The following is a 21,842-nucleotide window of genomic DNA, read 5'->3' as shown; positions in this document are numbered from 1 at the left end:
AAGGCTTCGTATACAGTATATATATTTATTTCGTTTGAACAGACTCTGGTAGACTTATAATTGATTTAGTGTTTACGCTGTTCCAAATATTAATACATTATATTGTCGTCTAACAGCACCTGTTTGGCACATACAGGCCTAATATTCACGCAGCGCTTGCTGCTATACCCTCCTTTTTCTTGATCTCCAGTAGTTTCTACAACCAAGTCAAATGTCTTCCACACATCTAACTTCCCTTTTCCCTCCTGCGCAACCAGTAAACGTTCCCCCATTTCAAGTTTCTTTTTCATGTCCTCTGCACCTATTTTGCTGTCGTGTGTTTGGAGTTTGTTATAACCAATTTATTGATATGATTGATAGGCTATAGGTCCGGCCCTATTGGTCAAGTGCATGTGATGCATACATTTGTCACGTATAGAGAGCAAGGGTTGAGGGAATAGGGAATGTTTTTCTTAAACAAATGAGAGATTTTGATATCAGAACTTTGCAGTCAGAGAAACCATTAACAAACTAAATGGCTGTAATTATGTTGCAGCTCCAGCACGGACAGTGCGATAAACACTTGCTGTGCTATGGTCCCTGGTCGCTGCAGAAGGGAGGAGAGACAACGTGCGGCAGTCACACAGCCACTCGCTGTAATTTGTTTTTAATACAGCGTGGCCATTGGGCTCCCTCTTGAGTCATTTGGCTGTCTTAATTATTTAATCAAACAGTGCGCTTAAAGCATCAGACAAGCTCCATGCATATAGTTGATTTTATTCAAACGCATGGAAGAACATATTGAAAAATACATGTTTTAAAATATCCAACAATCGATTGGGCGAAAGAACCAATGACTCTAGGTCAACAAATATGTTTTTGTTGTTGACAGGGACAGGCCTATTTGATTTTGTCTATCCTCACCAGACATGTTCTAAACCAACTGTGAAACAACTATATTAATTTGGGCACAGGTTGAAACACACAAACATTCATGGACATTGCTAGCTAATTTGTCCTGGGAGATACACATTTTACCTGAAATGCATATGGTCCTTTTTTGGCTGGATCTTTGTAGAATTTTGACCCATTTTGAGTCATACAAAATTGTGTGCTCTCTACTCTAACAATTAATCCGCAGATAAAATGGGAAACCTATATAGTTTTTTTCTTTGATTAATCTCTCCTCGTTCATTTTATATGGCGGTTTGCAACCAACTTTTAAGGTGCATTACCGCCACTAACTGGACTGGAGTTTGGACCAATTTCATCTTTCAAACACCGTTGTGGGTTAAGATGCTCGTAAAAACCATGGGAGAGGCAGCACTTGCAGGGCATCAAGTGTCTAAAATAGAATTAAGTTCTATTTTAGTGCCCGGTTACGCAGACACCCGTGAGCAGTTTGGATGAAATGATTTGAATAACGTGTGTAAATGTCATGTTAGAACGTTCAAATATGTGGGACAGCCCTTTTTGTGAAACCTGCAAAATCACTGTGTTCGTATTTGCTCTTTGCGATGGGTTTTCCTCAACTTATCAGAGTAAGATCGATGTGACATTTTGACTGAAATATAAGGTTAACAAAAAAATTCCTTCGCTTCTGTCATTTACATGTTTCCATCCAACCTTTTTATGCGAGTAAAGTACGTCAGATAAAAATGGAATGACAGGCATGGAAACAAACATTTTCGGGAAACTTTCGAAATGTCGACAAAACAACAAAATACACTACACAAGGTGGTGTCTTTTTGTCGGTAAAAAGCGAGGATTGTTGGTGGAAATGCTTTTATGTGCAAATATTGATATCATAACCATCATATCGATGATGTGCGGTCAATCAATCAATCAAATTGTATTTATAAAGCCCTTTTTACATCGGCAGATGTCACAAAGTGCTAGACAGAAACCCAGCCTAAAACACCAAACATTGCAGATGTAGAAGCACGGTGGCTAGGAAAAACTCACTAGAAAGGCAGAAACCTAGGACAAAACCTAGAGAGGAACCAGGCTCTGAGGGGTGTGCCGGGTGGAGATTATAACAGTACATGGCCATTTAAGGCCAGAATTTTATCCAAGATTTTCAAACGTTCATAGATGACCAGCAGGGTCAAATAATAATCACAGTGGTTGTAGAGGTTGCAACAGGTCAGTACATCAGGAGTAAATGTCACTTGGCTTTTCATAGCCGGGCAGTTAGAGGTTGAGAGAGAGAGAGTTGAAAACAGCAGGTCTGGGACAAGGTAGCACGTCCGGTGAACAGGTCAGGGTTTCATAGCCACAGGCAGAAGAGTGAAAACTGGAGCAGCAGCACGACCAGGTGGACTGGGGACAGCAAGCAGTCATCAGGCCAGGTAGTCCTGAGGCATGGTCCTAGGGCTCAGGTCCGCCAGGATGGGAGGGAGAGAGAGAGAATTAGTGGGAACGTACTTAGTCACACAGGACACCGGATAAGACAGGAGAATCACACCAGATATAACACCAGATCCCACTACGACTTGTCGGGAAAGCATGCATTTTATTAGGCTACAGAGGGAATAAGTTATGATGAACTTGTGGTGAAAGTGCAAGGTGATGAACTTGATGCTCCTTTACAATAAATATCACAAGGGTCTTATTCTGGTGACATGATAATCGATGCTTGGCTGCCGTTTGACAAATACAAATCTTCATCTTTTGTCCATAATAATAATTTCATCATGTAGGCTGTACGCAATACCAGAGTGGGCACACTCTCTATATAACGCAAATGTTTGGTGAGAAAACCATCAGAGTTGAAAATGTGATGGAAACCCATTTTACTTGTTTCTTTGGGGGGGTGTATTTAACCGCAAAAATAATTTTTATGTGTACTACGTCATCACGCACAATAAGTCAATCTGGTGGGAAAATGTACATATTGTTTTTATGCAGTGTTTCTATATGCACATAAATCTGTTGCCAATTGGATGGAAACCTAGCTAGAGACACAAAATAACAGCATGTTACAAAGTAGAGCTTCGTAGCTACGTTTTGATGTATGGATTTTCAGTGATGGGTCCAAATTCACGTTTCGCCACCTCCATTTCTATGACGAGTGCTAGCTGTGTGGGGGTGCCTGACGCTGTTCGCTGAGGCAACGAGCTGGGCTAGAGGCAGCGCTGTGTGGCATTGGCTGTATTGTGTCAGCTGCTAATTTTGTGATGGTTTTATTCTTTCAAGTAAAAACCACCAGAATTCAGTGGCTATAGCTCTACAATCGAGAAAAACATTAGCTAAATATTAGTGAATTGAAAATGTGTCCCATCTATCTTTCTGTGCAGCTGGCTAGCAGGCGGCTCACTTTCTCTTCTGTGCCCAGGCTAATTATTTTCTGCAGTTTATCCTCCCATCACCAGAGTAACTCATCAACACTAAAAATAACATTACAATGTAATCCAACTTGGGTGTAGGCCTACCTTTAGAAGTAAGGTATGCTATTAGACTAGTCGCAATCTGTGCTACAGTTCAGACTTAGTGAGAATGGATGCAGAGAATGTGTGTGTGTGTGTGTGTGTGTTGGTGTGGGTGCTGTGTGTGAGGGTGTGGTGTGTTTGAGTTAAGTATCTAATTTGCATAAAGTAGTATAAAAGGTTGTATTCTAATTTCATAAATTTTTCAAATTGTTAATATGTCCACCATACCTTAAATTATTGGTCTTTAAATTACTGTAATTATGTATTCCATACTGCCTAATTTGCATAATATAGCATTTTTTATGTAATATTTACTTTTTACCATCCTATCATGAGATATTGGACAAAATATGTTGAATTTAAGGATCCAGACAGGCCATTTGGTGCCATTATTGACTAGGGATTAACATTGACCTGTCTGCGACCTTTTTCCGATAACTTCAAAATAAGTTATTTTACATTTTAGTCATTTAGCAGACGCTCTTATCCATAGCGACTTACAGTTAGTGAGTGCATACATAATTTTTTTTTCATACTGGCCCCCTTGGGAATCGAAACCACAACCCTGGCGTTGCAAGCGCCATGCTCTACCAACTGAGCTACACGGGGAGTTATCGCATCAATGGGAAGTCCTATCCTTGTGAAATTGTTCTGTGTTCCTGAGATGCTTCTCTATAACATGGAATACAAAGTATAACACGAGAACCAAAGTTTCATTTTGTCCCCTAACACCCCACCTAACAGTACTCCTTATAGTCCAAGGACTTTACATGTTCTGTTGAAAGGCGAATTGGCTTTGGAAGCCAAAACAGCCAAATACTCCAACTAAATGAGAATCGATACTCAATTGCGGTACTGTTCTAGAAACATAAATCCCTCTACTTTCATATTACAAAATAATTTCACAAATGCCAAATACACCCTTACTGTTTTAACCGGATTTAACATAGTTGCAGCTGACAGTATTTTTCAGTGACTGCACGTTTGTGGTATAAGTCTTGCGTTTACACACAGGTGTTCGGAGACGCACAGCTAATTAGCACAGGTAGTCCACTCTGTCTTCCATCTGTTTTCCTTAAACAAGCACTGTAACATGGAAATATGGCCATGTGGGAACCCTAACCCTATAAAGGTATCAATTTAACCTTTTTTTGTTTTTTATAAATTGTCTGTGATATGAAAGGTCCTTATGCTTCCAAAACCATATTGCAAGCGATGTGTGTTAATGTTCAGACAGAGCACCGGGGCTCCTAACAAAACTCCCCTGTACAGAAAACGCCTTTTCCAATGACTTTTTTTGTGTAATGTAATGGAACTGAGAGTCATCAAGGTCTAAGCAGCAGGTACCAAATCATAAGGCATGAGGTTGCCTGGGTTCTTTGGAGGCAATGAAACATCAGTCCTTGAGGCTCAGTATAAGAATTGGGTTTCTGGTAGCATGTAAAATGATACGAGGAACATTATCATCCCCTTTCGGCTTTCCCCCTAAAAATGTTGCTACTTATCATAATCTTTGGTGATATCCAAAGATAGGGGTCTTTGTTACTCAGAGGTGTTTGTGTTTCCGTAGACGCATCTCCAAGTGAGAACCAAAGCACAACATCTTTCAATGGTGAATTGAATGGACTTCTGGGAGCAGACTTTATAGGAGCTGGCGACAGGTCAACCATGGCTGAATCCACAGGCCCTAATTCAGAGAACATGAACACCCAAGACTGTCAGATCATGTAAGTTATAAAGTTACCTCTTCTTTATTTTTCTCTGCCTGCATAGAGATTTCTCTGATACAGAAATGCACATTTCAGTATTCTGTGAAAACCCTTTGGGTTGATTGAATGTTGAAACCCATGTTCAAGGTAGATCTCTTTATGAGATCAAGTATCCAGTTAACATTGTATTTGGTTTCTTCACCAGCTGCCTCTCTGGGGATGATGGCTCCACTTGCATTCCCATCACATCCAACAATGTTGAAATTGTGGCCAGTCGAGACTCAAGCATTGACAGCAAAGCCCGTGGCAGCAACAAGGTAAGACTTAGAGGATTAAAGGCCCAGTGCAGTCTCAATTTTATTTTCCTGTGTTTTGTATCATATTTGTACAATAGCTGATAAAACAAACAGTGTAAAAGTGTTATTTCCTGATAAAGAACGACCGACTAAGCGCCGGCCGTTGGCCAAATACCCAGTTCCAGGCTCATTTCCAGCCGGCTACTTTTTCCAAAGTTATAAACTATCTTTTAAAATATGTGTGCCTGCCTAGTGCATCCTGAGTGCCATATATACAAACTGAATACAGCTTCGTTAATGTCATGGTTTCACAATTGTTATACTGAAAACCGCGTTTCTAGCCCAAACCGTTTAAAAGATATGTTCCATTTTTTTTGGAGCTATGTTTTTTTTTTTTTTTCTATTGTGCATTCGCAGGAAACATTTGATAAGTGCAGCAATGTGCACACGGTGGTACGCGCAAAGGTTACAAATGCAATTAGCGGGAAAACACTTGTAAAAAGCGCACTGCACATGCGAGTGGTTTCATGTGTCAGAGATGGAAATATTCATTCGAATTTTAGGAGGGGATATCTAAAGATTCAACAACTAGCATGGGTAGCTAATATGGCTAGGATTGTTCCTTTGGCTGCTGGACAACTAAATAATGTTGATTTGAAAAACAATAGAACAGTAGAGAAATGCTTGTTTCAATGGCATATGAGGAGGTGTTTCATAAAATCATTCCTTCTGGCTAGCCTTCTTTGAAGCAAGGTAAGACGTGCTTCATAATATGAAGTAAAACGTCCAGGTTTCATTCAAACAATTAAGTCTATTGTTAATGGTTTCAACATGCAGACTGCCTCCAGCTCAGATTGCAAGGGGTGATGTGCGATGACTGGCACTGGGCTTTCACTCTCCGCTCTTGTGATCTGAATCAAAGCCTTTCGACATCAATGTTAATTATCCTACATTATATTTGGCAAACTTGAGTAATTAACAGTCTCATTAAAGTTTGATGCGGAGCATGGGTGGCCTCAAGTGGAGAATTGTTAAAAAATTATGCCCAGCTCTTGAGGCACCTTGATTATGTGAGGCCTGAGGCAATTGCCTCTTCTGCATAATGGTAAGTCTGCCACTGATGTCATGGACATGTTGATTGTAAGTCATAAAAACAAGAATAGGCTATATTGAAATGCTTCATACCTCAATAGTACTGTTTTGTCATTTTAGTACCGATACCAGGTTTAGTATCACGATACTCAATACCAAAACAATACCACAGCTAGTCATGACGGCAGTCAAATTCCACGTGACCGTTTAGTCACGGTAACTAGGCTTCTCCAAGCTTTGATGCTGCTGATGGTCATTAGTAGCCTACCAAACTTGCTAACTGTCTGGTACTCAGCACTATTGTCCCTCTAATCACTGACATCAATGCAAATGTAATCAACAATCTAATCAAACACTTAATGAGAGCCAATGACATCATGTTGCACAACATTTCTATAGGCTATGCAATTGCGTGAGAAAACCGAGTGATGACCTCTATTAAAAAGAGGAGGATCCCGTCAGCTTTCTATAGGCTAGTCCTACTATATTTATTTCTCAACCTTCCTAATATTAAGCACATTGCTTCTCTTTACAACAGGAGTATAGCCCACCTTGCTGGCATGAAAATGAACAATGGGAAAAGCGTCCTCCATTCGCTATTTAAGTGCATAGATGTATTTATTCCCCCTGCCCCTGTTTTGAGACGGGTGCATGATAGTGGTCCATTCTAAATCAAAACAAATTTCACATATTATTTAGTATATGTAAAGACAAGATTAAATCAAGAATAGTGTGATGGATGACAATATTAGCCTATCACTGAAGGATATATTATCACTTGTGAATGATGCCCAACTTGTGTGCAGTAAGACAAGAAACAGCGCATACCTTTTATTTGCCACTTTTTGTAATCATAGTCGCACACCTCATGTAGCCTAGCCCATAGGCCTATATGTTTTGATAAGGTTTGTATCACAACTAATGTGGCCAAATAACTTATTAAAATGATGCACATTAATCTGCTTTACAACTGGTGTAGAGCCTAACTGGCATACATACGTAGCACGTGAGTTTCAAGTTTGGGGAAGATCATTTTCACCATAAAAATTCACCTTTATAATGAAAGCATTACATGCATAATCGCATTTGCGGTAACTATTGAGAATGGTGTTTTCCCGTTATTGAAAACATTCTGGAACATTCGCGCTTATAGCCTACTGTGCATTGCTGTGCTTATAATGTGAAGAAATAGCCTAATAGTTTATCAACATTTTAAGCTAAATGTTCTGATCTGTTGCGTCAGCTTCATTGCTTTTAAATGTTTTTTGAGGCCGATATAGATAGCTTTTCAGAACCCCTACTTGCAGGTGAATGCATCGTTTGTTTTCTAATAATTGCAACACAGTGTTTGTATTCAACTATATTTTACAAAATCAGGAAAATGCGGCCGCTAGTGTGTCCCGATACGCAAACAAGCTACCGGTATCTTGTTTTGTAAAGTACTGTAGCCTGTATATGGACATTGCCGAACAGTAAATCAATGAATACTTTCAATATGTCTACATGCCGTGTGGTATTATTCTAGTGTGCTTAAACTTGACTATATGCAGCATGAGTGGGTAGCTAACAAGATGCGTTCCAGCCAGAGATTCCTCACCGGCTTGCAACAGTTTAACACGAGGCAAGTGCCCTCGCCCTTTATATGACTTCCCAATGAAAACTAGTTTAATAATTCTAACATATATTTTATGGAAAAGAGATGTGTGTTTCTGAACAATGCATCATGCTGCCTTGTTGACAACATGACAGAGCGGCACATTAATGTTCGACAGTGGTGTAAAAATACTTTAATGTACTACTCAAGTAGTTTTTTTGGGGTATATGTACTTTACTTTACTATTTATATATTTTTTAACTTTTACTTCACTACATTCCTAAAGAAATAATGTACTTTTTACTCCATACATTTTCCCTGACACCCAAAAGTACTCGTTACATTTTGAATGCTTAGTAGGGCGGGAAAATGGTCCAATTCAAGCACTTATCAAGAGAACATCTCTGCTGCCTCTGCTCTGGCGGACACACGAAACAGAAATGCTTAGTTTGGAAATGATGTCTGAGTGTTGGAGTGTGCCCCTGGCTATTCCTAAATAAAAAAAACAATAAAACGGTGCCGTCTGGTTTGCTTAATTTAAGGAATTTGAAATATTGGATACTTTTGCTTTTGATACTTAAGTATATTTTAGCAATTACATATACTTTTGTTTCTTAAGTATATTGAAAACCAAATACTTTTAGACTTTTACTCAAGTAGTATTTTACTGGGTGACTTTCACTTTTTGAGTAAGGTATCTTTACTTTTAATCAAGTATGACAGTTGCATACTTTTTCCACCACTGCTGTTCGATTTGAGCAGTGCGGTTTAGCCCGGTCACGTGACGGGCCATAGCCTGGTGCAACCAGGGCTTTTTTAATACAATCCCCTCGGTTAATAGACCATTACTAAATAGTTCCAAACCCCTCTGCCAATAACAGCTAGTTTTCAGGTTACATATCCCTCTTATTAGGCCCCCCTCTGGTCGATTATTCCCCGCACCACATTCCTAACTGTGGTTTTTATGCACCACTTTGGTGCTTTCCCCTGCTGCACTGAGACCACTCCGACAGTCCTAGCAATATTCTTGCTTGATATGTTTATTTTGCTATAAAGCTATTTTTGTTGCTATTACAGTATGTTTCTTAAATGTTACAAATAAATAATTTAATATTGAGATAAAAACAGCTGCACTGGGCCCTCAACTGTCCTTGAGAACATGAAAAAGGTAATCAGGGTGATTACACCAACATTCTCAGACGAAAACAATGTAAAGACAATTATTTTAGGCAAAGGGTGGCTGTGTCACAAGTCTAGATATCTCTAGGTACAGTGAGGGAAACAATTATTTGATCCCCTGCTGATTTTGTACGTTTGCCCACTGACAAAGACATGATCAGTCTATACTTTTAATGGTAGGTTTATTTGAACAGTGAGAGACAGAATAACAACAACAAAAATTGCATTTTAATGAGGGAAATAAGTATTTGACCCCTCTGCAAAACATGACTTAGTACTTGGTGGCAAAACCCTTGTTGGCAATCACAGAGGTCAGACTGTTCTTGTAGTTGGCCACCAGGTTTGCACACATCTCAGGAGGGATTTTGTCCCACTCCTCTTTGCAGATCTTCTCCAAGTCATTAAGGTTTCGAGGCTGACGTTTGGCAACTCGAACCTTCAGCTCCCTCCACAGATGTTCTATGGGATTAAGGTCTGGAGACTGGCTAGGCCACTCCAGGACCTTAATGTGCTTCTTCTTGAGCCACTCCTTTGTTGCCTTGGCCGTGTGTTTTGGGTCATTGTCATGCTGGAATACCCATCCATGACCCATTTTCAATGCCCTGGCTGAGGGAAGGAGGTTCTCACCCAAGATTTGACGGTACATGGCCCCGTCCATCGTCCCTTTGATGCGGTGAAGTTGTCCTGTCCCCTTAGCAGAAAAACACCCCCAAAGCATAATCTTTCCACCTCCATGTTTGACGGTGGGGATGGTGTTCTTGGGGTCATAGGCAGCATTCCTCCTCCTCCAAACACGGCGAGTTGAGTTGATGCCAAAGAGATCGATTTTGGTCTCATCTGACCACAACACTTTCACCCAGTTCTCCTCTGAATCATTCAGATGTTCATTGGCAAACTTCAGACGGGCCTGTATATGTGCTTACTTGAGCAGGGGGACCTTGCGGGCGCTGCAGGATTTCAGTCCTTCACGGCGTAGTGTGTTACCAATTGTTTTCTTGGTGACTATGGTCCCAGCTGCCTTGAGATCATTGACAAGATCATCCAGTGTAGTTCTGGGCTGATTCCTCACCATTTTCATGATCATTGCAACTCCACGAGGTGAGATCTTGCATGGAGCCCCAGGCCGAGGGAGACTGACAGTTCTTTTGTGTTTCTTCCATTTGTGAATAATCGCACCAACTGTTGTCACCTTCTCACCAAGCTGCTTGGCGATGGTCTTGTAGCCCATTCCAGCCTTATGTAGGTCTACAATCTTGTCCCTGACATCCTTGGAGAGCTCTTTGGTCTTGGTCATGGTGGAGAGTTTGGAATCTGATTGATTGCTTCTGTGGACAGGTGTCTTTTATACAGGTAACAAGCTGAGATTAGGAGCACTCCCTTTAAGAGTGTGCTCCTAATCTCAGCTCGTTACCTGTATAAAAGACACCTGGGAGCCAGAAATATTTCTGATTGAGAGGGGGTGAAATACTTATTTCCCTCATTAAAATGCAAATCAATTTATAACATTTTTGACATGCGTTTTTCTGGATTTTTTTGTTGTTATTCTGTCTCTCACTGTTCAAATAAACCTACCATTAAAGTTATAGACTGATCATTTCTTTGTCAGTGGGCAAACGTACAAAATCGGAAGGGGATCAAATACTTTTTTCCCTCACTGTATGGAATAGGGTGCCATTTGGGACGAGGCCTAACTCTAACCAAGCACTATAGCATGAGGTTAGATTTATGACGTGTTGAATTTATATGTTAAATATACAGGATACGAACATTCCATTCCAGCTAAACAATGGATATATAGCGTTTATCAACAAAAACTATTGTAATACACATCTAAAATCTATGAATAAAAAATCTGATATAAGTAATATTGTACAGACATATAAAGTTATCCATTTTTTCCCTCACTGTAGCTAAGCAATCTATTACCGAGCAGTCTACTGTGTTGCGCTTACTACCATTGTTTGAATATCTGTCCTCATGTTAACCCAATACACCATTTTCTTGACTCAATGTTGCTCTCAGTTGTAAGGAAATGAGTCCTTAATTTTGACTCTCTCCTGTTCCATGCAGGTAAAAATCCAGCCTGTCGCCAAGTACGACTGGGAGCACAAGTATTACTACGGCAACCTCATTGCAGTCTCTAACGCATACCTGGCATATGCCATCCGAGGTGAGTGTGGAGAAGGAATTTTTAAATGGGGAGGACAGGAATAGTAAAAGCTGGATTGGAATGGTCTCAAACACATCAAACACCTGCTTTCCATGTTTGATACCATTTCCTTCATTATTGTGAGCCGTCCTCCGGTCACCAGCCTCTGGTGTGGAACCATGCATTAATAATAATAAATAAATAAATATGCCATTTAGCAGACGCTTTTATCCAAAGCGACTTACAGTCATGCGTGCATACATTTTGTGTATGGGTGGTCCCGGGGATCGAACCCACTACCTTGGCGTTACAAGCGCCGTGCTCTACCATCCCTTGTTGCATGGTGTGACCAGATCATTACGGCAAAAATATATATATATATATATACTAAAATGAGAGGGAAATGTTTGCATCAAATACCCTTGCATCAAATATCCTCCTGTATTGATTATATACAGCATACATGATGATTGATGATCACTGCAATCAACAGCTGCAGTGTTGCTCATTGGGTTATCCCATATCATGGAATTGGCTATGTGAAAGTTTATAAAGACAAGCTCCTGGATGGGCTTGCGCCTAGTTAAAACCTTAACTTATTGTGCAATATATTCAAAAATTCAAACAAAATACACCAGTGACATCATTTAGGCGATTTAAGGTTGTGAGCACAGTGTTTCTGATCCGATTGAAAATAATCTTCTAATGTATTTGTGTGGGTACAATGCCATCTTTAGAATACAGCGTTTTCTGCTTGGTTTCCAGAGCATTGAAAAATAAATGAAATAGGCTACTACCGAGGTCTGATGATACTTCTGACATTATAGTTAAAGGCATGTTGTGTTGGGTGATGTGCTAAAGTCTGTAGGCTATTTTGAAAACTGCCGGTGTGTTGTGTTTATGAGGACTCCCCTCGTGCGTGTGTTGCATGAGCATTAAGCCAACGGGCTGCTGTTTCCTCCTTGGCAAAGATCTCAGAAAAGGTAAAAGTGCGAACCCAATGACCCAAATGTATCACATAAAAGGTATATACCATATCTCACAATCAATTGGGCTTCCCAGATTTTGTATGTTTGCTGTGACAAAGTGTATTATTTTCGTAGATTTGCGTTATTCCACTGCAGTGAGAGTGGGGGGGCTGCAGAACCTGGTGATGTAGCTCTAGCGCTAGCTCGCGCTCCCTGTGTGAGAGAGGTGCGCACTTTGACAGACAGTCCAACAATTAGTCAAAATTTAAGCTAGAAATGCCATCCTGCACATTAAAACGTGCAGAATGGTCTGGAATAGGTTGCTTGTATACAGCTTTTTGATAACATTTATACTTTTTGAACTATAACTGTTTTAAAGATGCGTAAAAGCTCCTTACGCTTCAATGGGAAGTATTTGGATTCGCTACTGCACTTGAATCATTAAAGCTACAAACAACAACCCAATTGCTTCAACACAGCTTTTTGCTATCAATTTTGCTACCAACGATAAAGCTTGTTATATCCCCATTTAATTTCAATGGTGGAATGCAGGCTTTAACATTCTAAACTGAAATCACTGCCACAACTTTCAGAATGTTCAAACTAAAACATTTTGAGAGCTTAAAAATGCATATAGCTTATGACGATATAGTGCGCTCTAGCCTACTATAATCACTCCACACCTACAAACCACCCCAAAATAGGTCACTATAACTAACACACAGCCTATGAAAACCCTATTACTACCATTACTACTCTCAAATGGATAGCAAAATCACAGGAATGGTTTCAGATCAAACTCAGCATTCAGACCAAAGGGAGCGAGGGTCTTTAAACTAAAGATCTATTTTAACAATAGGGACGATTCCACTCCAGCGGGAGCGGAAAATATTTTTGGTATCTGAATGTTCTGGCAATTCTCACATAGGAACTCGAGTGGCGCAGTGGTCTAAGGCACTGCATCGCAGTGCTAGCTGTGTCACTAGAGATCCTGGTTCAAATCCAGGCTCTGTCGTAGCCGGCCGCGACCGGGAGACCCATGGGGTGGCGCACAATTGGCCCAGCGTTGTCCAGGGTAGGGGAGGGAATGGCCGGCAGGGATGTAGCTCAGTTGGTAGAGCATGGCGTTTGCAACACCAGGGTTGTGGGTTCGATTCCCATGGGGGTTATAAAAAAATAATGTATGCACTAACTGTAAGTCGCTCTGGATAAGAGTGTCTGCTAAATGACTAAAATGTAAATGTAAATGTAAGGAACTTCACATTTGTATCACAACCCATTTTTTTTAGAAAATCATGATGAAACTGGCCATTTTAGGCCCTTTTTAGACCTATACATGCCGCCTCTGATCTGTGAACCGTACATGATACAGACAACATCTTGGTGTCATTATACTCATTATAGTATGCTCTAACATATGGAATATGTCTAGATTATGAAATACAATTTTTCACATTCCATTCAACTTATTTATGAATTTCTCAGAACTACACTTTTTGATTTTGTTCATTTTGACATTGTTTGGAACAATATACTCTACAAGTACATAAGATTTCCAGTGGGCTCTCTGCTAATTCTGAAGATATGATACACTTTTGGTGGTGCTCATAAAATGTATGGGAAAATGGATTCAAAGGGAACTCCCTCTGCCGGTGTTTTGCTGAATGTGCAATCCTAAATGAGGGCTGTGATTGGTTAATGACATATAAGGTCAACTTCTACAGTGGGGAAAAAAAGTATTTAGTCAGCCACCAATTGTGCAAGTTCACCCACTTAAAAAGATGAGAGGCCTGTAATTTTCATCATAGGTACACGTCAACTATGACAGACAAATTGAGATTTTTTTTCTCCAGAAAATCACATTCATTTTTAATGAATTTATTTGCAAATTATGGTGGAAAATAAGCTGCACCAGGCTGGGAAGACTGAATCTGCAATTGGTAAGCAGCTTGGTTTGAAGAAATCAACTGTGGGAGCAATTATTAGGAAATGGAAGACATACAAGACCACTGATAATCTCCCTCAATCTGGGGCTCCACGCAAGATCTCACCCCGTGGGGTCAAAATGATCACAAGAACGGTGAGCAAAAATCCCAGAACCACACAGGGGGACCTAGTGAATGACCTGCAGAGAGCTGGGACCAAAGTAACAGAGCCTACCATCAGTAACACACTACGCCGCCAGGGACTCAAATCCTGCAGTGCCAGACGTGTCCCCCTGCTTAAGCCAGTACATGTCCAGGCCCGTCTGAAGTTTGCTAGAGTGCATTTGGATGATCCAGAAGAGGATTGGGAGAATGTCAGATGAAACCAAAATAGAACTTTTTGGTAAAAACTCAACTCGTCGTGTTTGGAGGACAAAGAATGCTGAGTTGCATCCAAAGAACACCATACCTACTGTGAAGCATGGGGGTGGAAACATCATGCTTTGGGGCTGTTTTTCTGCAAAGGGACCAGGATGACTGATCCGTGTAAAAGAAAGAATGAATGGGGCCATGTATCGTGAGATTTTGAGTGAAAACCTCCTTCCATCAGCAAGGGCATTGAAGATGAAATGTGGCTGGGTCTTTCAGCATGACAATGATCCCAAACACACCGCCCGGGCAACGAAGGAGTGGCTTCGTAAGAAGCATTTCAAGGTCCTGGAGTGGCCTAGCCAGTCTCCAGATCTCAACCCCATAGAAAATCTTTGGAGGGAGTTGAAAGTCCGTGTTGCCCAGCGACAGCCTCAAAACATCACTGCTCTAGAGGAGATCTGCATGGAGGAATGGGCCAAAATACCAGCAACAGTGTGTGAAAACCTTGTGAAGACTTACAGAAAACGTTTGCCCCAGATCGAGGGAGATTATCAGTGGTCTTGTATGTCTTCCATTTCCTAATAATTGCTCCCACAGTTGATTTCTTCAAACCAAGCTGCTTACCTATTGCAGATTCAGTCTTCCCAGCCTGGTGCAGGTCTACAATTTATTTTCTGGTGTCCTTTGACAGCTCTTTGGTCTTGGCCATAGTGGAGTTTGGAGTGTGACTGTTTGAGGTTGTGGACAGGTGTCTTTTATACTGATAACGAGTGGAGGACAGAGGAGCCTCTTAAAGAAGAAGTTACAGGTCTGTGAGAGCCAGAAATCTTGCTTGTTTGTAGGTGACCAAATACTTATTTTCCACCATAATTTGCAAATAAATTCATAAAAAATCCTACAATGTGATTTTCTGGAATTTTTTTCTCATTTTGTCTGTCATAGTTGACGTGTACCTATGATGAAAATTACAGGCCTCTCTCATCTTTTTAAGTGGGAGAACTTGCACAATTGGTGGCTGACTAAATACTTGTTTTCCCCACTGTATGTATAAAATGAGTATTTTAATTAAAGCCACAATATGTAACTTTTTGGGCGACCCGACCAACTTCACATAGAAATGTGAGTTATAGACCTGTCATTCTCATTGAAAGCAGGTCTAAGAAGCGGTAGATCTGTTCAATATGCGCTATTTTTATGCTTCCCGGTCTTAAGTTTAGTTTTTGCGTCTTACTTTCAGTTTTGTACACCAGCTTCAAACAGCTGAAAATACAATATTTTTTGGTTATGGAAAATGTATTAGATGGTACAATGATTCTCTACACTATGCTTGCTTGTTTTGTAACATAAACTGAAATTAGGCTAACTATTGAACATTTTATCAACCGGGAAATGGTGGAGCGATCTCTGCAAATTGCACCTTACATTTTTGGAGATAAAAAAATAAAAAGCTTCGTCTAAATTTAATTTGTCTTTGAAATTTTACCTACAAGGATATACCATGACATTTGAAATTCTTAATTTAATAAAACAAACTTTTGAATGTAGTTTTTATAACAGTGCATATTTAGCCCTCCAGGCTGCCCTGACGTCGGTATGCTATTTTCCCCACTTCAAATAGCAATTACAGATGCTCACTTAAGTTTTTTCTTTCCCACAATACCTGACATAGATCAATGCAGAACACTCATCAGATAACCTTTTTGTAACAGTAAAATGTGCCAGTGCTTGTGAATGATTCCCTTTATTTGTTTCTGAGCATTTTGAGTAGCGCGTGGTGAGAATGGAATAATTATATTTTTTGTGAGACTGTCCTTTAAAGAGATCACGTCTCGATCTGTTTTTGATTTTTGTACCCCCTTTCATTGGATTTTGTTTGCATTTCATGTTCTGGAAATACACATAGCTTACTCTGACCTTCAGATTTGTATGCCTTGGAAACCACAAACATATTTTTTTGCTTTCGGTCAGCCCAAAGAATTGCACTTTAGAAACCTGCTCTTGGCATTTGCAGTGAGAAATGCATGGTGTTGCGAAGGTTAAAGGAAGCTCTATTTGTTTGTTTGATAGTGCATTAGAAACTTATTTGCTTTTGGCTGTGTGACTGCCAAGACCCCTGTGTTCTATTCCTTTGGCTGGAATCTTGATCTCCCTTTGCCTGTCATCAAAGCACTTATCTTTATAGTGATAACTGAATTACAAACGACTGGAGGTTGAGGAATCTGTGGTAGAACGTACACTGAACCAATATTATGTGCTTTTCCCAACTACTGCACTATGCCTTGTACCCTTGGTTTTTAACTCTGCTTTCCATGTAAAACCAAATTATCTGGATTGATTCTGAATGTGACAGAAGTTGGCTCAGACTCATGTTTTGTACTTGTGTGCAGGAGCAAACAACCAGGCCATGATCCGTGTGTTGAGCTTGGGCTCGGCAGAGCGCACACTGCTGAAGGGCTTCACTGGTGCAGTCACAGACCTGGCCTTCGCCCATCTGGACTCCACGCTGCTGGGATGTGTCGACGAGGCCGGCAACCTGGTCATCTGGCAGCTCACCTGCCACAGTAGCAAGATCCTGTATCCTCTTCATTCTACTTTCATTTTACTCAAGAATAACACTTCACTTGGTCCTTTCCTTTCCACTTCCCTTGGTCCTTTCATGTAACAATATACATTTACCTGGTGTTGACCATTAAAAGCACATTGTTTATGATAGTGTGATGTTTGTACAGCTGCGGTGTTATGCACCTTAACCCACATGCTTCTCAGGGATCAAGTTATTGTCCACATCCGGAGGCCTGAGGACACGCCTCTGAACTCCAATAGGAGGTTGATCTGGTGTCCCTTCATCCTAGAGGACAATGAAGAGAACCCTGAGGATGCCAGCCAGACCCTGGCCCTGCTGCATGAAGACAGAGTATGTACAGTGCCTTCAGAAAGTATACACACCCATTGACTTTTTCCACATTTTGTTGTTACAGCCTGAATTTAAAAATGATTAAATTGAGATTTTGTGTCACTGGCCTACACACAATACCCCATAATGTCAAAATGGAATAATGCTTTTAGAATTTTTTACAAATTAATTAAAAATTAAAAGCTGAAATGTCTTGAGTCAATAATTATTCAGCCCCTTTGTTATAAATAATAATAATATGCCATTTAGCAGACGCTTTTATCCAAAGCGACTTAGTCATGCGTGCATAAATTTTTAAATATTTTAATTTTTTATATATATATATATATATATTTATTTTTTGTGTATGGGTGGTCCCGGGGATCGAACCCACTACCTTGGCGTTACAAGCGCCGTGCTCTACCAGCTGAGCTACAGAGGACCACAGCATGGCAAGCCTAAATAAGTTCAGCAGTAAAAATGTGCTTAACAAGTCACATAATAAGTTGCATGGACTCACATTCTGTGTGTCATAATAGTGTTTAACATGATTTTTGAATGACTACCTCATCTCTGTACCACACACATACAATTATCTGTAAGGTCCCTCAATCGAGTAGTGAATTTCAAGCACAGATTCAACCACAAAGACCAGGGAGGTGTTCCAATGCCTCGCAAAGAAGGGTACCTATTGGTAGATGGGTAAAAATAAAGCAGACATTGAATATCCATTTGAGCATGATGAAGTTATTAATTACACTTTGGATGGTGTATCAATACACCATCACTACAAAGATACAGGTGTCCTTCCTAACTCCGTTACCGGAGAGGAAGGAAACCGCTCAGGGATTTCACCATGTGGCCAATGGTGACTTTAAAACAGTTAAAGACTTTAATGGCTTTGATAGGAGAAAACTGAGGATGGATCAACAACATTGTAGTTACTCCACAATACTAACCTAATTGACAGAGTGAAAAGAAGGAAGCCTGTACAGAATAAAAATGTTCCAAAACATGCGTCCTGTTTGCAACAAGGTTCTAAAGTAATACTGCAAAAAATGTGGCAAAGCAATTAACACTTTGTGTTCAGGACAAAAAGTTATGTTTGGGGCAAATCCAATGCAACACATTACTTAGTACCACACTCCATATTTTCAAGCATATAGTGGTGTCTGCATCATGTTATGGGTATGCTTGTAATCGTTAAGGATTGGGGAGTTTTTCAGGATAAAAAAATGGAATAGAGCTATGCACAGGCAAAATCCTAGAGGAAAACCTGGTTCAGTCTGTTTTCCACCAAACACTGAGAGATGAAGTCACCTTTCAGCAGGACAAGAACCTAAAACACAAGGCCAAATCTACCATGGAGTTGCTTACCAAGAAGACAGTGAATGTTCCTGATTGGCCAAGTTAGTTTTGACTTAAATCTGCTTGAAAATCTATAGCAATACCTGAAAATGGTTGTCTAGCAATGATCAACAACCAAGTTAATTTGGAGGTTGAAGAAATTTGATAATAATGATGGACAAATGTGGCACAATGCAGGTGTGCAAAGCTTTTTGACTTACCCAGAAAGACTCACAGCTGTAATTTTTGCCAAAGGTGATTCTAACATGTTTTGACTCAGGGGGTTTAATACTTATCTAATCAAGCTATATTAGTGTTTTATTTTTCTTCCATTTTGACATTATAGTATTTTGTGTAGATCGTTGACAAAAAATGACAATTAAAACCTTTTTAATCCCACCTTGTAACACAACAAAATGTGGAAAAAGTAAAGGGGTGTGAATACTTTCTGAAGGCACTGTATGCCCTGCTTACACACAACCAGACCATTTACAAATGCCTCCTCCTCCTCCCTTTGTATATTCTTTACTCCCTCCCTTCCGCTGATTGTCCTGTCTTTTCTCCCTAGGCTGAAGTGTGGGATCTGGAGATCCTCCGCAGCAACAATAACACCTGGCCAGTAGATGCCACTGACCTGAAGGACGGAGTTATAACTATAAAAGGACATACAGATGTAGGGCATATAAATAATTTAGTGATCACATGGTCTGTTTCCAGTATGGAAAGCACTTATTTACAGGCTGGTTTTTAGTGTGGAAATTGAGATTGCAGTCTCTCTGTTTTTCTCCAGCGCATCAGTGAAGGTGCCCTGTCTCCGGATGGCACAGTCTTGGCCACAGCCAGTCATGATGGATATGTAAAGTTCTGGCAAATCTACATTGAAGGACTGGACCAGCCAAGGTAGACCTTTACTCAGTATTACTAAATGTTATACTATTCAATTATATTCTTGAAAATTCCAGCTGTTTCTTGCCATTCCTTTCCATCTGTATCTCTATGGTTACTTTTACTTTCCTTTGTGAAGTCCTCTCCCCGGCTTCTTCCACAGATGTCTACACGAGTGGCAGCCCCACAACGGGAACCCCCTTTCCTGCCTGCTGTTCTGTGACAACCACAAGAAACAGGACCCAGAGTAAGTCACTACTGTTCCCTACTGCTGCTGTACTCTTTATCTTAACGGGTGTTGGGAGGATTTAGGGAATGCGACATTTGGGGGGTTGTGTTTATCAGTGATTAAAATGTAATCTGATAAAAAAAAATACATGTTCATTTTGAGTTAAACAGGGTTAGGTAGACACATGGAGAGGTGCCATCTTTACAGAATTACCCAATGCAATCAGTGTCATTTTCTCTTAAGCACCCATGAGAGATTATATGTATATTTTTGCCTTTCTAGTGTTCCATTCTGGCGCTTTCTTATTACTGGAGCTGATCAGAACCAGGAATTGAAGATGTGGTGCACAGTGTCATGGACCTGCCTGCAGACCATCAGGTCTGACTGTTTTACCTGTGTTTTTCACTGCGCTTTCATGCTTGGAAGTTGTCTGATTCATCCCTCTGTTACTTGACACGTTTTAACAAGAGCCTATGTACATGTCCTCTAGGTTCTCTCCAGACCCGTTCAACTCATCAGTCCTGCCCTGTCTGAAGGCCAGTCTGGACCTGTCTGCAGAATGCCTCATCCTCAGCGATGTACAGAGAAAGGTCAGAATAACATTGATATCCTGCTGTATCACTGTGATTTATCTACCAACTGTCATCCTGTTGGATATTAGTATAATGAGTAATTGACTCTGGCTTGTGTTGTCCCTCTAGGTGTTGTATGTGATGGAGTTGTTGCAGGACCAGGAGAAGGGCCATGCCAGCTTCACAGCCGTGTCAGAGTTCCTGCTCACACACCCTGTGCTTAGCTTCGGTGTTCAGGATGTCAGCCACAGCCACCTGTGCCACTCGGAGGTCCTTCCGCCAGACGAGGAGAGCGAGAGTATGACTGCAGGTGGGGTTCACCTTCTTGTATACCCATTACCACTACTACCTGATCTAACGATTGCTGGCCTAACACTGAATTATCATGGGTCAAATGTTTTGTTATGTTTGATTAAGACTTGTTCTTCCCTTTATCTCTAGATGGCAACCAGGGCCCAATGGAATCCAAAGCTGGGATCCAAATCAAGCTATACTGTGTCCACACAAAGTGAGTGTCCTCATTCAGGGTCATTATTACCATATTTACTAAGAGGTCTGCATTGAAATTATGTAGTATACAATTTCATACACCCATATGGGTGTTGCTGTATTCTTCTGCCCACAGGTCCCTTCAAGATGTGCAGATCTGGTTCCAGCCAAACCTTGGCTCTGGCTCCTCCTTGTTCCTGCCTCACTCCGACTCAAACGATGGCTTTGGTGAGTTACGAAAACTGTTAGTCTTCATAAACCAAAACTATCCTCTGCACAGTTTGAGAGATTTTAGAAACGTTATCCCAGATTTTCATGGATAAAAATACATCTTTGTACTTTTCTAGGTTTTTCAGATCACTTGACAGACATGAGTGTGGAAGGTTTGAGCTCTGATAAGGATTCTGGATGCGGCTCCAAAAATGATCTCCACAAGATTCCCGCTCTTGCTGACTTCCTGTCCCCCTCCGGCACTGTTGCTATGCCCAAGCTTATGACCCCTGACGCCTTCATGACCCCCAGTGCTTCGGTATGTCCTGTTCCAAATTCTCACTATTCTATCAAAATGATAGCGAATATCCAAGGAAGGAAGATTACTGCTGGATCTTGATCCTGCTTTTCATTTTGTTTCTGCCCTTCTCCCCCAGGTCCCAGCCTCCCCAGGCAGCAGTGCCAGCAGCCTGACCATAGTGACAGCCATGAGCAGCAACTCTGACAGTTGCGCCAGGTAGGT

The 21,842-nt window shown here is 40.7% G+C and overlaps 1 protein-coding gene across 3 annotated transcripts in view; it reads left to right on the top strand.

The window, feature by feature from the left end:
* LOC121531876 (enhancer of mRNA-decapping protein 4) overlaps positions 1-21,842 on the top strand; it is a 63,507-nt gene that overhangs the window by 15,727 nt on the left and 25,938 nt on the right. For 2 of the 3 annotated variants that reach the window (XM_041837403.2, XM_041837401.2), the window contains exons 2-16: positions 4,981-5,137; positions 5,325-5,436; positions 11,351-11,450; positions 17,082-17,268; positions 17,461-17,608; positions 19,503-19,607; positions 19,725-19,834; positions 19,959-20,066; positions 20,331-20,426; positions 20,539-20,638; positions 20,750-20,930; positions 21,062-21,128; positions 21,246-21,337; positions 21,457-21,638; positions 21,757-21,836. In XM_041837403.2, coding sequence (XP_041693337.1) covers positions 4,981-5,137; positions 5,325-5,436; positions 11,351-11,450; positions 17,082-17,268; positions 17,461-17,608; positions 19,503-19,607; positions 19,725-19,834; positions 19,959-20,066; positions 20,331-20,426; positions 20,539-20,638; positions 20,750-20,930; positions 21,062-21,128; positions 21,246-21,337; positions 21,457-21,638; positions 21,757-21,836 — 1,825 coding nt within the window. The remainder of the gene's footprint in view (positions 1-4,980; positions 5,138-5,324; positions 5,437-11,350; positions 11,451-17,081; positions 17,269-17,460; positions 17,609-19,502; positions 19,608-19,724; positions 19,835-19,958; positions 20,067-20,330; positions 20,427-20,538; positions 20,639-20,749; positions 20,931-21,061; positions 21,129-21,245; positions 21,338-21,456; positions 21,639-21,756; positions 21,837-21,842) is intronic. The other variant, XM_041837402.2, reaches the window with a different exon arrangement.

Source organism: Coregonus clupeaformis, chromosome 19 (genome assembly GCF_020615455.1).
Source record: "Coregonus clupeaformis isolate EN_2021a chromosome 19, ASM2061545v1, whole genome shotgun sequence".
Taxonomy (NCBI): Eukaryota; Metazoa; Chordata; class Actinopteri; order Salmoniformes; family Salmonidae; genus Coregonus; species Coregonus clupeaformis.
The sequence above is the reverse complement of the archived record's forward strand: the minus strand, read 5'-3'. Positions and strand labels throughout refer to the sequence as shown.